The sequence below is a fragment of the Aplysia californica genome, unplaced genomic scaffold, assembly GCF_000002075.1.
Source record: "Aplysia californica isolate F4 #8 unplaced genomic scaffold, AplCal3.0 scaffold00067, whole genome shotgun sequence".
Taxonomy (NCBI): Eukaryota; Metazoa; Mollusca; class Gastropoda; order Aplysiida; family Aplysiidae; genus Aplysia; species Aplysia californica.
Window position 1 is genome coordinate 650784 of NW_004797337.1, and position 14701 is coordinate 665484.

General features: G+C 43.5%; 1 protein-coding gene across 3 annotated transcripts in view; it reads right to left on the minus strand.

Annotated features, from left to right (window-relative positions):
- Positions 1-779: 779 nt before the first annotated feature.
- Positions 780-14701, minus strand: part of LOC101846199 — a 77877-nt gene continuing 63955 nt past the window's right edge. For 2 of the 3 annotated variants that reach the window (XM_005093647.3, XM_005093646.3), the window contains exons 5-8: positions 13931-14074; positions 8841-12418; positions 5652-5850; positions 780-2824 (exon numbers count right to left, since the gene is read on the minus strand). In XM_005093647.3, the coding sequence (XP_005093704.1) occupies positions 1318-2824; positions 5652-5850; positions 8841-12418; positions 13931-14074 (5428 nt within the window). In that variant the 3' untranslated portion in view covers positions 780-1317. The remainder of the gene's footprint in view (positions 2825-5651; positions 5851-8840; positions 12419-13930; positions 14075-14701) is intronic. The other variant, XM_035968550.1, reaches the window with a different exon arrangement.

Here is a 14701-nt window from a genome sequence, read left to right on the forward strand (position 1 = left end):
TCAGTGTCATTCCGCAAATACCTTTTTCTTTTTTTAGTTTTGAGAAAATTATAGAAGAAAAGTTGACCCTGATCAAAACCATGATTTGGGCATTTATTTTTTAAATTGAAAACAAGGAAGGAAATTATAAAACAAACAAAAAGTTTGTGGAATTTGTTGTAAGATGCGCCTGGATGTCTAGCTCTAAGCCTCTTTTTTAAAAACAACTTTAGCTAGAAACCTGAAATTGATTTGGTGAATTGAGGAGTGACGCTAACGATTTTGTTTTTAGAAATCAAAGATGTCAACAATAAATTGGTCCTTCCCCCTTCTTTTCTTCCGGTTCACCAGAACAAGCACACCTAGGTCCCATTACATAGAATAACACAGGAATATTATGAGTATGAAGCTGGGAATCTCGGATAATTCTTGAAATTGACCAAACTGCGTAAAGTAAGGTCTTCTGTGCCCTGATCCAGGGTAAGAAAGGCAATGATGATGATGATGAATGTCACCTGTGGATGAATCCGATATAGTTCTGCTCTTGAACAAAGTGTTTGGATTATAAGTAAAGTGTACACCGCTCAGCATCATAGGAAAAGAGCAGTTGGGCTTTAACCCTTGTCCTGCGGGGGCCGGGTTTGTGTTGCCCGATAAGTCTATTTCGGCACCTCTCCTTCATTGGTTCGAAACCGAGGCATACGTCTCATTCAAAACACGCCAAATTGGTAGCTCTTGATGTTTGTCCAATGAAATTAGAACAAATTGACCTACTTAGACATGAGGAGCTGGAAAGGATAGTCGGGAAACAAGACTTCCATTTTTCTATCGAAACAAAATCTTTCAAATGAGCTTGATTTCGTATGAAATGATACTATCTGATAAAAAGAAGCTTATTTGATAGCTTGGAATACCAGTACCAGTGTGCCGGTAAAAAGAACAATTTGAGAGCAAAACATTCAGAAATTGACCTATTATCATCCCTTTTTGAACCCCAGATCATTCATAACAACAAGAGCGTCTAAAAAGGTAATTCGAATGGGTGTAACTACTCGTAATGTCTTATCAGCTTATGAGAGGGGGTTATTCATGTGTTCGTAACACTTTATAAATAGAAAGGTATAAAAGATAGAGGGTTATTTTCATCATCGATTAACACACTCCCATGGTATTCATGATGGCAAAAACCCACGTTTCCAGGCGCGCTTGCTGTACACCAACAGTACACGCTGAGTGACCCCGGCGGCCCGCCCAGAACGCCCGTCTTCTTAATAGGTTGCTGATAAGATTCGCATCTCGGCACAAGAAGCAGGACAAGAGTTAACTATAGTCTACTCTTCACACCTCACAGGATAAGAGCAGTCGCGCTAACGCCGTTCTGGCTGCGTCTCTGTAGCCACAGGCTGCCAGCTCCTCGTACATGGAGGCAACTTCCCAGGGCTGAATGTCGGACGTGAAGGACTCTCGGGCGCAGTCTACAGCAACTAGCTCCAGCTTGTAGAAACACGCCAGTTGGAAGACGGCGAAGCACGTGTGGGGATGCAGACAGCTGTAAGAAAGGACCCAGCCCACGTAGTCCATGAGGTCGTCCAACAAAAACCTGTCGGCCACCGCAAGGAGATCAGCGCACATGTCTACTCGATCTTCCAGCTCTTTCAGTTCAGCGGCCTCCGTGCTCAAAGTCGCATTATCAGTTGTGCCCGTTTCCGTCGCTCCGCCCTCGTCGATACCTTGACCGTTGTCTCTGCTACCCTGCGTGTCCATGGCGATAGAGTCGGGCGGGGTAACGTCATTCTTATCTCCCAGGCTGAGGCTGTCAAGAGAGTCCTCCGACACAGCAAGTTTGGCACTAAAGTCCTGAAGCTGTTTTCTGCTGGAACTGGAGATGACTGCACACGGTGATGAGATGGTAGACATTTCTGAGGCTGAAGCTGTTCCTGAGAAGCATGGAATGTCGTGAGCAGACGAAGGTGTCTCTTCTGTTTGTGAGTCTATACCGCTTGAACTGGAAGGTAGAACATTTAATTCCGATCTGTTCGGTTGTGAAATATTCGCACTCTGTTGTGCTTGTTTTGGTTGTGAAATATTCGCACTTTGTCGCGCTGTTCGAGAATGGCCAACTTGTTCGGTCGAGGAGGTCAGACCCTTAGGCAACAGGGAGTCAATGACTGGACAGCCTGAGCTGCAGCCGTGGAGGTAGTGTATCACAAATTCAAATCCAAAAAGATTGACATCAGAAATGACAATGTCAGACTTGTGGGATTCTTTATACATGCCGCTGAGCATAGCGGCGAAGACAGCTGACTTCCTGACGAGCACCTGTCTGTTGGCGTAGAAGTACAGCGTTGCTCCGTTCTCCACAACCAGGCGAGTGTCAAAATCGTCACTGAGAGTTTGGTACACACACAGGGAAGCCCCCTCCACTGCTTCTGAACGATTTCCCTTGCTTCTTTGAGTGACCTTGCTACGGGGCCTCGCCTGACCACAGCACAGCTCCCGGAGGGTTTTTACCTTGGCGAGAAGAACAAGAGAGCTGTTATTACGTGTTCTGGACGATTCTTTGAAAAAAACAAAAGGATCTCTCAAGTTCTTTGGCAGCGTTTGTCTCTCCTGATGTTGTTGTTGCTGTGAGGTTGCGTCCCCCAACACGTCCTCGGTGTCGGGACATGCATGTAGCTGCGGTCGGCCACTCAGTAGTTTGCTCGGCTCCTCCATACCCACCAGCAGGGTCAAGGCCACTACAATGGCCTCCCGGGTCGTTGGTGCTGTGGCCATGAACAGACAAGCCAGGGCTGTGTCAAACAGAGGGTACTTTTTCAGCAACACCTCCCGCATCCCATCAATACTGGGGAGGAAAATGATTTTTTTAAAATTATTTTTAAAACACAACATAAACAGTAAAGACTTAAAATTGTGAATTTTTCTCTGTTTTTGAAGAGTGGCATAAAACACTGATCTACAATTACAGTCAAAATCATTGTCCAAGGCAGCCACCCAATGAGGAGGAGAAAAGTAATTGTCTCAGACAGGTGGATGTCTTGGACAAAGCACAAAGAGAAGAAATAAGAATAAGACGTAATTTTTACAGGTGATTGTCTTAGACAGGTGGCCCCTAGAGCAGGTTTGAATGTACATAGAACTTAGTTTAGTCTGAGTAAAAAGATGCAAATCAATACTACAATACTTTTAGAATTTAGAGTAGGGGAGAAGAAATATAGACAGAAACAATTAGGGAAAATAAAGAAAAGAAGTGGGATCCTTGTCCCCAACCATGCCCGAAGTTTTCAGTAATGAGAACAGTGGAATCCTGTTATAACGAGAGGGAGGGGACCGGTACAAAATGTCCGTTATAGCAGGATTTTCGTTGTAAGGGACCCAGTAATAAATTCAAAGGAAATAATAAAGTAGGCCTAATCTATGAGTTTGGTGCTCTGTTTATTTCTTTTTGTTATCTCCTCTGATGGTGGTTTTGTTCAACATGACCTCTAGGTCTTACTTGATCAAAAATGGAATCAGATTTCTTTCTCTAGCGTTAGCAATGTTGACAGCTCGGCGTTGGCTATCAGAACGAAAGTTGTCTAGGCTAACTCGCCCGTTGTGTTTCCCCCCGCCCCATCACACCCTGTGGTGCGTTCCCGCGTCTGCTTGCGCACGTCACACATTCGCTCCATGATCCATCACAGCACTGTGACTTCTCCATTCCCACACCGGAGAAGAGAGAGGCATGATGATAGGCCTAGATAATCTAGACTAGGCTGGCCTATCACTATCAGGCAATGCGTTCTGCTTCCCAACGGCTTGCCTGCGCATGCCACACCCTCCCCACTCATTCGCTCCGGCCTTCATCGTTGGCACACATGGACTCTCCCATTCTTTGTTTCGCTTGATCACAAATAAGTTTCTCAACGGGCAAGGTTTTATATGTATAATGACCTATACGCTGTGCACAGCAGCCGGAATATTCCGCTATAACCGACTAGCGCGTATATCTGATTGTGTTATAGCAGTATTTTATTTACAAAGATAAAGAAGGGAAAAAACGGGGTTTTAGAATAATGTCTTTATAACAGACTTCTCGTTATTTCAGGACTCGTTACAAGTGGACTCCACTGTATCATGAATACTAACATTTTTGTAATGCAAATTTTTACTGCCATAATAAAAACAGAACAACTTGATCTGGACAGCACTACAATTACTGTAATTTCAAATGCCCACAGCATCTGAAAAAAGTTTTGTTTTATTAAGCCAAAAAAACTGAGGTACAGTGCAGCCCGCTTAAACCAAAGTCCATAGGACTGCTGGGTTTTACTCAGTTCTGCCGAGTTTTTGGTTTAGGGAGATTACTCAAATAGCGAAGATTAAGGGGAAGAGCAACCCTTGATTTTGCATATTTTGTGTTGGGCTATGCAAATTTTATGTTGAATGATTTTTTAAGACCAACCAGTTTTTTGTCTAAAAATAGCATGGATACAATTGAGAAAGTCTTTATTCTCCTGGTAAATTGCCTTTGGAAACATGAGGATGGGTTAATATAGTGAATTTTCACAACAATTGTCGTTTTTCGCAAAATGAAATTTTTTTCTCCAGTTCTTTCCCTACTCCTTCCTTAGTTTTCATCCTTTAGACATGAAACTTTCAGGAAACATAGATGGCAAGACCGTCATCAATGTATCAGAGAGATATTAGCGAAAAAAATAAAACTTTTCCATTGGCAAGCCATTACACAACCTAAATTTAGAAAAAGGTTTTTATACTTTGGGAAAATTCTTCTCTTTTTTTTTCTTTTCCATTTATTGAAAAAAACTTGCTGTTACTCTAATAGGGTCTGGTTCAGGTATACTCTCACCAAATTTGGTCAATTTGGTCAGTGAATAAGAAAGCCTTAGGGATTTGAAATTCATAGTTTATTTTCAAGATGACAGCCATTTCCATAGCAACCGCTGTAGCTATGCCAAAATAAAATTGCGCACCGAGAGATTTTACTTACCTAACTTATAGGTGTACTTAGATTTGATCTCGGGCAACAAACATAAAAATTGATCCTCAAGGGTAGCTCCTCCCGTTAAAATAGGGGATTCTAATTTCTTTTGGTCACCGCTGTTTTCGGATTAAGGATTAACCGTGCTCGGGTAAAGCTGATTCCACTGTATTTCAAACAAGGTGCAGTTAAAGCACATAACCTTCATATGAAGAAGCAAACAAACTAGAGAAGGACCAATAGAATGTTTTGTACCGGAGTCTGCAATAGAACGATAGGCGCTTTGTCTTCACTTGCATGCAGGAGACCCAAGTACTATTCCCCAGTGGGTAGAATTTTTTATCCAATACTTCAGTCTTTCTTTTAGGATCATTTCTCAGCACAGGTTGGCCCTGACAGGCAGGGCCAAAGACTACCTCCTGAATTAGTTTAGTTTTAGTCAAAGTTTTACAGCACTTGCAACACTGTAATTGTAACAGTAACAAGGTCATATATGTGCCGAAGATTAGAGGTGTTGCAAGAGAGTAACGAACAAAAAAGGAGGAGAGATCAGGATGATAGACGTTGGATTAGAAAGAAGGAGCAAATAACACTAGAGCACCCGTCAACCACCACGTACCTCCTGAATTATCGAAATTGTGTTGAAGGAAGCGTAAAAACATTTATTTTTTTTAAAGAGTGTTTCGCTTACCCAGCGACTGGCAAGTACAGTAGACTGATGATACATGACAGCTGGTCCTGCACGGAGCCCATAGTCAGCACGTGTTTGATCTCACCCTCCCCGTACTTGGAGACGGCAGTGTTGCACAGATAGTGGACAAACTTCAGGGCGTTGCTGTGGCAGTTCAAGGCTCGGCTGGCTTCACCCACAGGTTCCGTGGTATCTGCTGCTGGGGAGGGGGGGAGGGGGACAATAGATCATTAATGATGACGATGTTCATTACAATACTAATAATACTATTAATAATAAAACTAGTAATTTTTTTTTTTAATAGCAATAGTGTAGCACATATCCCTACTCAACAGCAAACGCTCCATGCACTTTACAATCTATACTACAGTGGAACTCGGATTCAACGAGAACTTGGATTCAACGAGATGAGATAGATTCCCAGTTTTTTTCTTCTTTAAAATCAATAAAAATAACCCGGATTCAAAGAGCACTTAAATCAGCGAGCTCGGATTCATCGAGCTCGCTTCTTCCAGTGTGAACAACCCCCGCAGACGTTGCTTCGCTCATTTTTCTCCCTGAACGAACTTTATCTATTCCCAGAAACCATCCATTGCACCTGCATCGTGAGCCATTATTCACTTAGCTGATTGCATGCGACCAATCAGCGGCCTTTTTCATACCAACACATGCGTTGTTGGCACGCGCACGTGTCTACTCTGGCGTGAGTCGGGGTCAGGTGGGTGGCCTGCACACGTGTGACTGTGTGTGCGTGTTGGGAGGGGGGGGCCACTTGCGGTCCGAGCATTGAATGTCACACATACTAACGCGTCACTGTCTTTTTTTTTCCCACAGTAACTGATCACTATTACAATGATTTAGCTAGTCTTGACATAGATCTACATAATGAATTGTGCGCTGGTCTATGGAATCAAAAGTTGTCGTATGCTAGGCTCTACATAACAACACAACTTTTTGGTAAGCAATCGAGATGACACAGGTGTGTGCATTTGAACGAATCGCTCCCTTTTATACACAGCTCATAATATGCTGGCATTTCAGGCATGACTTGTGACTTCTCTTTATACATTACTTGGTCAGTGTCTGTAATTATCTACACAAAACCTCTTGTTCGCTATTACGAACACTCGGATTCAACGAGATTTTAGGTCAGGCCCGGCGACCTCGTTGAATCCGAGTTCCACTGTACTATTACTATTAGCCCAGCAAACCTTAGAACATTCAAAAACATTCTCAGTTTCTAAGGAAGCATACATACAGTGCAAGCCTTTTTTAGGAGGGGGGGGGGGGAGGAGACAATAGATCATCAATGATGATAGTGTTAATAACAATACTAATGATACTATTAATAATAAAACTAGTAATTTTTAAAAATAAATAGCGATAGTGTAGCACATATGTGAGGCATTGCAGTGAAATCGGGCACTCGTCAAAATACAGAAATTGGAGAAACAGGCATTTTACCTAAATTTGGAAATTTTTATCGAAATTTTATTTTTGGGCTCAACCTCTTTTATGTCTATCTAATAAAAACACTGCTCAATGTGAAATTTACTGAAAAACATTGATTAAAGGCACAAAATATGTCAGTTTTCAGTTTTCAATGACTCTTTATCTATATGAGTTACATGTACTAAAGCTTGGCGGCCATTTTTTGCTATTTTTACCTTTGAAACCAAGCTATGCCCACCTCCTTCAATCGTAAATATTTTGAATTTATTCAAGATAGATGAATGTTTTTTATAAAAGAAAGCAAGGCAAATGAATAAGCTTTCAGGTGATATCAATAACTCCATACGCACAAGAACTGACGAGCGCCTGATTCCACCTCGACGTGACACATATCCTTACTCAACAGCAAGCGCTCCATGCACTTTACAATCTATGCTCTTACCCCAGCAAACCTTAGAACACTCAAAAACATTCTCAGTTTCTAAGGAAGCATACATACAGTGCAAGCCTTTTTCAGGAGAGAAAAAAACAAGCCATTTTTTCAAAAACAATGTGTACCTTCACTATGTTAATTATGTATCTTTTCTTGCTTTTGAAAATTTGAATTCCTCCCCAGATCTATTATTTTTTTTTACATTTCAAATTAGGACTTTCTATAGTTGAATAAAAGAGAGCTGATACTGTATCATCTTGACAAACAAATAAACAACATGAGAGTTTAAGGGAGTACAGTCAAAATTGACCCAGGCGGTAACCCACAGTCGAGGAGAAAAGTGGTTATTTTAGACGGGTGGGTATCTTTCTAGAACAGTGTCATTAAAAGAAATTTTTTTAAGGGGGGGGGGGGGGGGGGAAATGTCATTTGTAGTTTGTACAGGTGATTGTTTTCCACTGGTTGCCATTACAGCAGGTTCAACTGTAGTTTGTAGTTGTAAGAAATTAAACCGATTTTTACTATTTAACACCTAGAGCGGCATAGCACGGAGTCTATCGATTTGCACCTAGAGTGGTAGTGCACTGCGTTTCAATCGCTTCAATGGTGGTATACATTTCTATGAGGTCTTGAGAATAATGTCAGATTAGACTTAACTAATAACAAGGTTACAAAGGGAAAGAAGAATAGTTCTCATTTCTTAGATTTTTTTGAATGGTCGAAATTCACCCAAAAATAGCGATGTGTAAATTTTAAAGGTAAATAAGACGCAATGTAAGGTGCGATGGAGTTGGAACTTGGACAAATCCAAGGGAACTTTGAAAACACAAAAAAAATTCAGCTTGTGAAGTGATCTCGACCAAACAAAAACATGTTGAAAGTTTATTTTTTTGTTTTATCGCAAATGTCATAATTAAAAGTCACAAGAGGAGTTGGTTATTTTTAAATTTGATGAAAAAGATGGGTCCCGAATGAAACCCCACAGTCACCACTAAAATGAGAGAAATAAAAAACTTGCCCATACTGTACCGCAATGGAAACTGGCTTGTTAGAAGCAGTATGCTTTTCCTAATATAGTTGCGTCTTTTTCCCTCCATCATTTTGTAAAGAAAAGAGGGTTTTTTAAATCAATATTTTAAAACCACAGGAATAGTATTTTTAGTAGAGGTTTATCTCTCTTTTCCAGGATTTCAGGGCATGCATTGGGACAAATTCCCAGGAGTAAATTGATTTTAAAAAACATGGAAATGGTATCACTTCACTCTCAACGCACAAGTTCTCACAACACATAACAACAGTCTCACCTGAGCCGTCTCTGGCCGACTGGCTGTCCTCCGAGAGACTTGGCCGACCTCGGAACAGTGACCCAGCAGATGATGGAGACATAATCTTACTGTAAGCATCACCGCCAAACTCAAAGTCCATTTTTTTCCCGAAGTCCGAGGCTTGAGAACCGCTTACCTCATGAGTGTCGAGGCCCAGGAAGTGCAGGCCAACTCTCTGCCGCAAGCTGCGGTTATCTCCCGGCTCTCTCGAGAAAAACGAGCGAGGCAGAAGCCCGTCCCTTTCCAGAACGAGGTACTTGAACACCAAGCCAGGAGCCTGCATGAGGAGGAAGGAGTGAAAGCAGAGAGGGTGGCCCAGCAGGCGATGCAGGATTCTCACACACCTGGGCATGGGGTTGGGGGCAAAGCGCAGGTAACTCAAGAGGCAGCAAAAGACATCAGGCTCCACAAGGGCAATAGGGTAGGTTTTTACTGAGAGTCGAGACAAAAGGATCAAAATATTGGACTCTGTTATTCTGAGTATTTTTTGGACCCTTTCGCTGACTTGAACCATAGATCTCGTTCTAGCATCGCTGGTTTGAACTGCACTAGACCTGGACTCTGCCCTTGAGGAGGAAGAACCAGCAACGACAGGATTTCTCGAATCTTTCTTGTCACTTGCTGCAGCCCCGTTAACACTTTCCTCTGAAACTCTCTTTACCGCAGACACCTCTGACCTGCCACTGACGGTAGCCTGGTCCACAGCCTCTACATCGCCTGCCCTCACCTTTCCTTGCTCTCCTGTCTCGGTGAAGGCTTCTGACGACACTGTGGGCGACTCACTCGTCTTAACTCTCAATGGGTCTAGCTCTGGCTCATTGGGGTGTGGACTACTGAAAGGTTCTGGCATGGGCGAGCGGTACGGGCTGTTTGAATAAAATGGGGAGGAAGATCCGTGTCTGGAGAACGGAGATGTAGAAGCCAGAGAGGACATGGCTGACCGCACCCCCAGCTGCTTGGTGCTCGCCCCAGATTTTGAAGACACCGGTCTCTTCAATTTTCCTGGATATGATGACATGCGGTGGAACTGAACTCCACTAGATGTGGAAGCAACCTGCGACGTCTCAAACGAGAGAGACCTCGACAGTTCCAGTACACGAGACTGTGGATGATTTTTCAACTCCTGAGAACTATCTGCCTTCGCTGGCTGTCCTGAGGGCGGGGTTTCACTAACTGACATCATCACTTCCATTTGTTCTTGCGTGTCATCATCCCCACCAGTCAAAACATCAGTTCTTAAAGGATTAAATCCAAGACTTGGCTGACGATTGTTTCTGGCAACATCCTGCAGTTCACCAGAACCACCAACAACATTAGAAATCACACTCTCTTCCAGTCTCCTGCGTTTAGGACTGGTTTCCCCTAAGTAGACTTCAATAAAGGGTTTAGGAGAATTTGTTTCTGAGCCAATCTTTGAGTCATTCAGATTGTGCAGTGTGTCTGAATCTCTACATTTTTCTCCACAGCCAATCCGGCTCACATCTTCACTTGTCTCACAAGTGACTTCAAAACTGGAGGCACCAGCAACTGGAACCGAGTACCAAGCCTCACTTGCCTTTTCTCCTTCCTTCAGACTCGGTGGAATTCTGCTCATCTCGTCACTACTGAAAGCAGTGTTCTTCGGGCTTTGGCAAAAGGAGGAAGATGACATAGCTTCAACTGAAGGCCCCTCGTTCAAACTAAATACCTGTTGTGTTTTCTTAGTACCATCAGCGTTCTCATTCACCTTTGTATCATCTTCGTCTTCATCATCATCTTCTGAAGCTGAGTAGACTGGATTCTGCGCAGAAAGCTCTGATTCTTGCGACAGAGGCACGATGACAAACTGAGCACGTGAGGGACCCGCGCCATGCTGCGTGGACATCAGCTCTTGGGCCATCTGGTCCTCGAACACAGCCGTCTGGTGAGGACTGTTGGGGAACGTCACAGAGTCCACAACGCTGGACTGGCTCATCAGCGACATCTGGGAGTTGAACACAGGGCTGGGCGGTTCTCGACACTCTCTGTCTATGGAGCTTATGGATGACCTCACAGGGACCGGATTACCCTCGAGACTGATCTGGATGGTGCTATAACCGGCGTCCCCTGGAGAATTGGGACTCTGACTGACAAATTCCCGAAAGGGGCTGAAAACCGCTGCCTGATGGCCTGGGCTGGATATTGTCCAGTCCGGGCTGAACTGATCTACAGTAGACCGGGCTGGGCTGGAGGTAAACGACCGTGAGGGGGAGGACTGTGCGTAGGAAGGAGAGGACCGTGAGGGGGAGGACTGTGCGTAGGAAGGAGAGGACTGTGAGGGGGAGTAGTAGGACACATTGGCGCTGAGAGGGCTGTACGGGGAAGGGTAGCCCGCCCCCTCCTGGGCTGGGTGGGAAGAGGAGGGCTGAAGAAACGGTTGTTGCCCCACAGCACTGTGGTCAGAGGCAAAGTTCTTGCAGGTGACTCCCTGTGTGTAGTCCTCCAGTCTCCACGAGGTCTCCGACTGGTAGCTGGGGCTGTTGATGCTGAACACGTGACGGCTGGGACCTGGGCCAGGCTGCCCATGATCATGGTGGTCACTGTCAACAGTCTCCACCGCAACCTCCGCCCCATCATCCACCGCTCGGTCACTGTCAATGAGAAGAGGATCGCGGTCATTACGACTCAAGGAGCCTACCGGAACTTCCTCAAACTCTCTCATGGGCTGCTCTACATTATTGGCTACATTCTCATCACTTGAGAGTTTATCTTCATTTACAAGATCACTCACATCTGTGGTTTCACTTCTCGTTATCTCTTTAGCAACCTCACCTTCTACACAATTTTCAGAAACAGATCTGCTATCATCACAGCCTATCTCCGCATTCACAGCATCCTCATGGAGCTCATCAGCGGCACTGGAATTCTTACCATGCACCAACAGTTCCTCTGCTCCACATATTTCTCCTTCAACTTCATTAGTCATCGTCACTCCAGAAAGAGTTTTACATTCACTTTCCAAATCTCTCACCAAAGCCATAGCCAGATCTGCTGTCTGTTTTCTAAAGTCGTCTTCCTGAGCTTCGAACTGGCAGCATCGCTTCAAGTGGCTCAGGAGCACCCTCACCAGGCCCAGCTCCTGCAGGTGCAACAGGCAGTCGTCATTGTACAAAAAATTCACCAAGGAGCTGATGATCCGATCATACAGCACAGCAAACCGTCCCTCCGCCAAACTCTCCCCTTCCCCTTCCCCACCCCTGAGGGCAGATAGCATCACTTCCAAGCCCTCTGTGTCACGGATCTTCACTCGATTCACCGCTTCCTTCGAGCACAGACACAAGGCATTGAGAACCGCGACCACGTTGACACCCTGTGAGCCACCGTCTTCTGCCTTGTGGAGGAGTTTCACCATCAGGGCGATGAACCCGGCTGAGCCGAGCGCGGGTCTGATGATCTCGTGCTCACACAGCCTCAGCAGGAGGGACAGCGACAGACGGGACGTGTCCTGGTTCTCCTGGTCCTCCTTGTCCTCCGACAGATGCACCAGCTCTTCCAGGACATTTGCTGCCAGGATTTGACCTGTGAAGCCTGGACAACACCTGCCGCAAAAAAAACCGAGAAATTCGTTCATTCTCCAAATATTTGGAATACAGTCTAGCACACGTAGAGTAAAGTGGATGGGACCTGGGTATCTTTTTGTTATGTACAAAATTATTTATGTACGAGTATCAAATACAAAGAACATATAATATGTATAAAAGAAACATTTGCTACTTGAAAATCTGCTTTCGCATGTGCATGTTTACCAATTTGTGTGTTTGCTCTGTGAGTGCTAGACTATGATGTCTGCAATGTGTAGGAAAGCATATCACATCTGAAAAAAAACCCATCTATTTGATATTCAATGCATTGTTGTGCCAAGAGTGTAAATCCATGTTTTTCCAATTTAAAAAAAAGATTTTTAAATTAAAAGAAATTCTTTCTGTATAAAGTAAAACGCGGTTTTCAGAATTCAAACATGGCGACAAAATTCTTTTGATAAACTGTGAAATGTAGGTTTCAGTGTTCAAATTTATATGTACTAGCTGAGTACCCGGCTTTGCTTCGGGTCGACGCCTTGGCGTCACTGCTCTTACTGGTCTACGCCGCGGAGGCATTTTACATATCTACATTTATGTATAGCCTTTCATTCACACCTGGCTTCTAGATCTATATTGCTTTAGACAGATTACGTCTGCCCTGATTAACCCCTCTCTTTATCTACATTGCTGTAGTGTATTGCTGTCTAGTCCTTCACAATCACAAAATACAGGTTTCGCCTTACATCATCACAAAAAAGCACAAAGAAAATAATAATCTACGAAAGGGCTGCTACACTGTAAAAGGAACACACCGACGTCTTCAAAATCGCAGAGGCAGTGTCTATAGCTTGTTCACTTTCCTCTGACAACGTTAAAAAAACTTCTTGCTCATTGACAAATTTACATATGCCCACGAAACTTTGCATGGCACTTATATAGGGTAGCGATCAACCAAAATTCTTGACCGAGTAATAAAAAAGTTTTTTTTCTTTGGGCCCTATATTAAAAACAACTCTTTGGATGCATACACAGAATCACATCTCCACATTAGAGGTGAGTCTCGAAAATTACTCTCTTGAATCGTGTGTCTTAGATGAACATTAAAGAGCAGTATTGCACTTCCGTTGTGGAGAGCTACACAGATTTATTTCATTTCTCAGTACATTTGTAAAATAACCACAAAGGTCAAAGAAGGATGGGAACTTTGTGTCAAATATCTTTTTCTGAATTCAGGAAATGAAAAAATAAAAAATCGAGCTCCGTCATGGAGATCTATCTATCTTTTTGCAGGTACTTGCAAACTTTCAACTCTGTTGCTGTCGTAATTTTATGGGAAAAGTGACACAAGTGTTTCCAAGTGCACACACACGCAAGCATATAAAAAGCTTTGATCTAGTAACACAACTTACAATCATTTGCACACATACTACACACATACACACACACATACACACATACATACACACACACACACACACACACAATAACCGCACCATGTACCAACCAACTTCCACTCCAAACACGACTCACCTGAGAGCACTGAACTCTGCCAACATTCTCAAGCTCTTCAACACAATTTTCTTGTTGTCTCCCTTGATCAACCCAGCCACGGCTTGCACTGCCTGACTCTCCTCAACCAACCTCTTGACGTCATCCTTCGTCTGCCCCAACAGCCTGCAGAAAATACAGAAGTATACACGTGCATCAGTTGTTTCGATTGGGTCTTTAAAAAACGCCTATATGTATCGGGGGGGGGGGGGGGGGGGGCAAAACCCCCTATGTAAATGTAATTTATTTTTCTTAATCGTCGGCATGGATCAGTTTTTGTTCATCAAAATATCAACATGATGGTGATAACGTAATTAATCCACAAAAGCAAGGGGGGGGGGGGGGAGACAGAAATTTTAATATCAGAGCTGTAGAAACAAAATGTCGAGTTAAAAGCAGAAATATCCTTGATACATGAAGAGTATGTCATAACAGTCAGCCATGATGGGAAATGGGACTGCTAATAATAATAATAATAATAATAAAAGGGAGGAAAAAATAATAACAACAATAATCATCATCATCATCATCATCACCAGTACAATACAGTAGGCTACAAGATCTCTAAGCGATTTACAATACCTTCATATCAACCCAAAATGCATGTGCATAAACATGCACACATAAGCTCTCTAAATTAAGGGGAAAACGGACATTCATACTGTCACTGCACAATCGATGACAATATAAAATGGACATCACATTATGAACACAAGAGCGCTGTGAATAAGAATGATCCTAATATGAATCCTC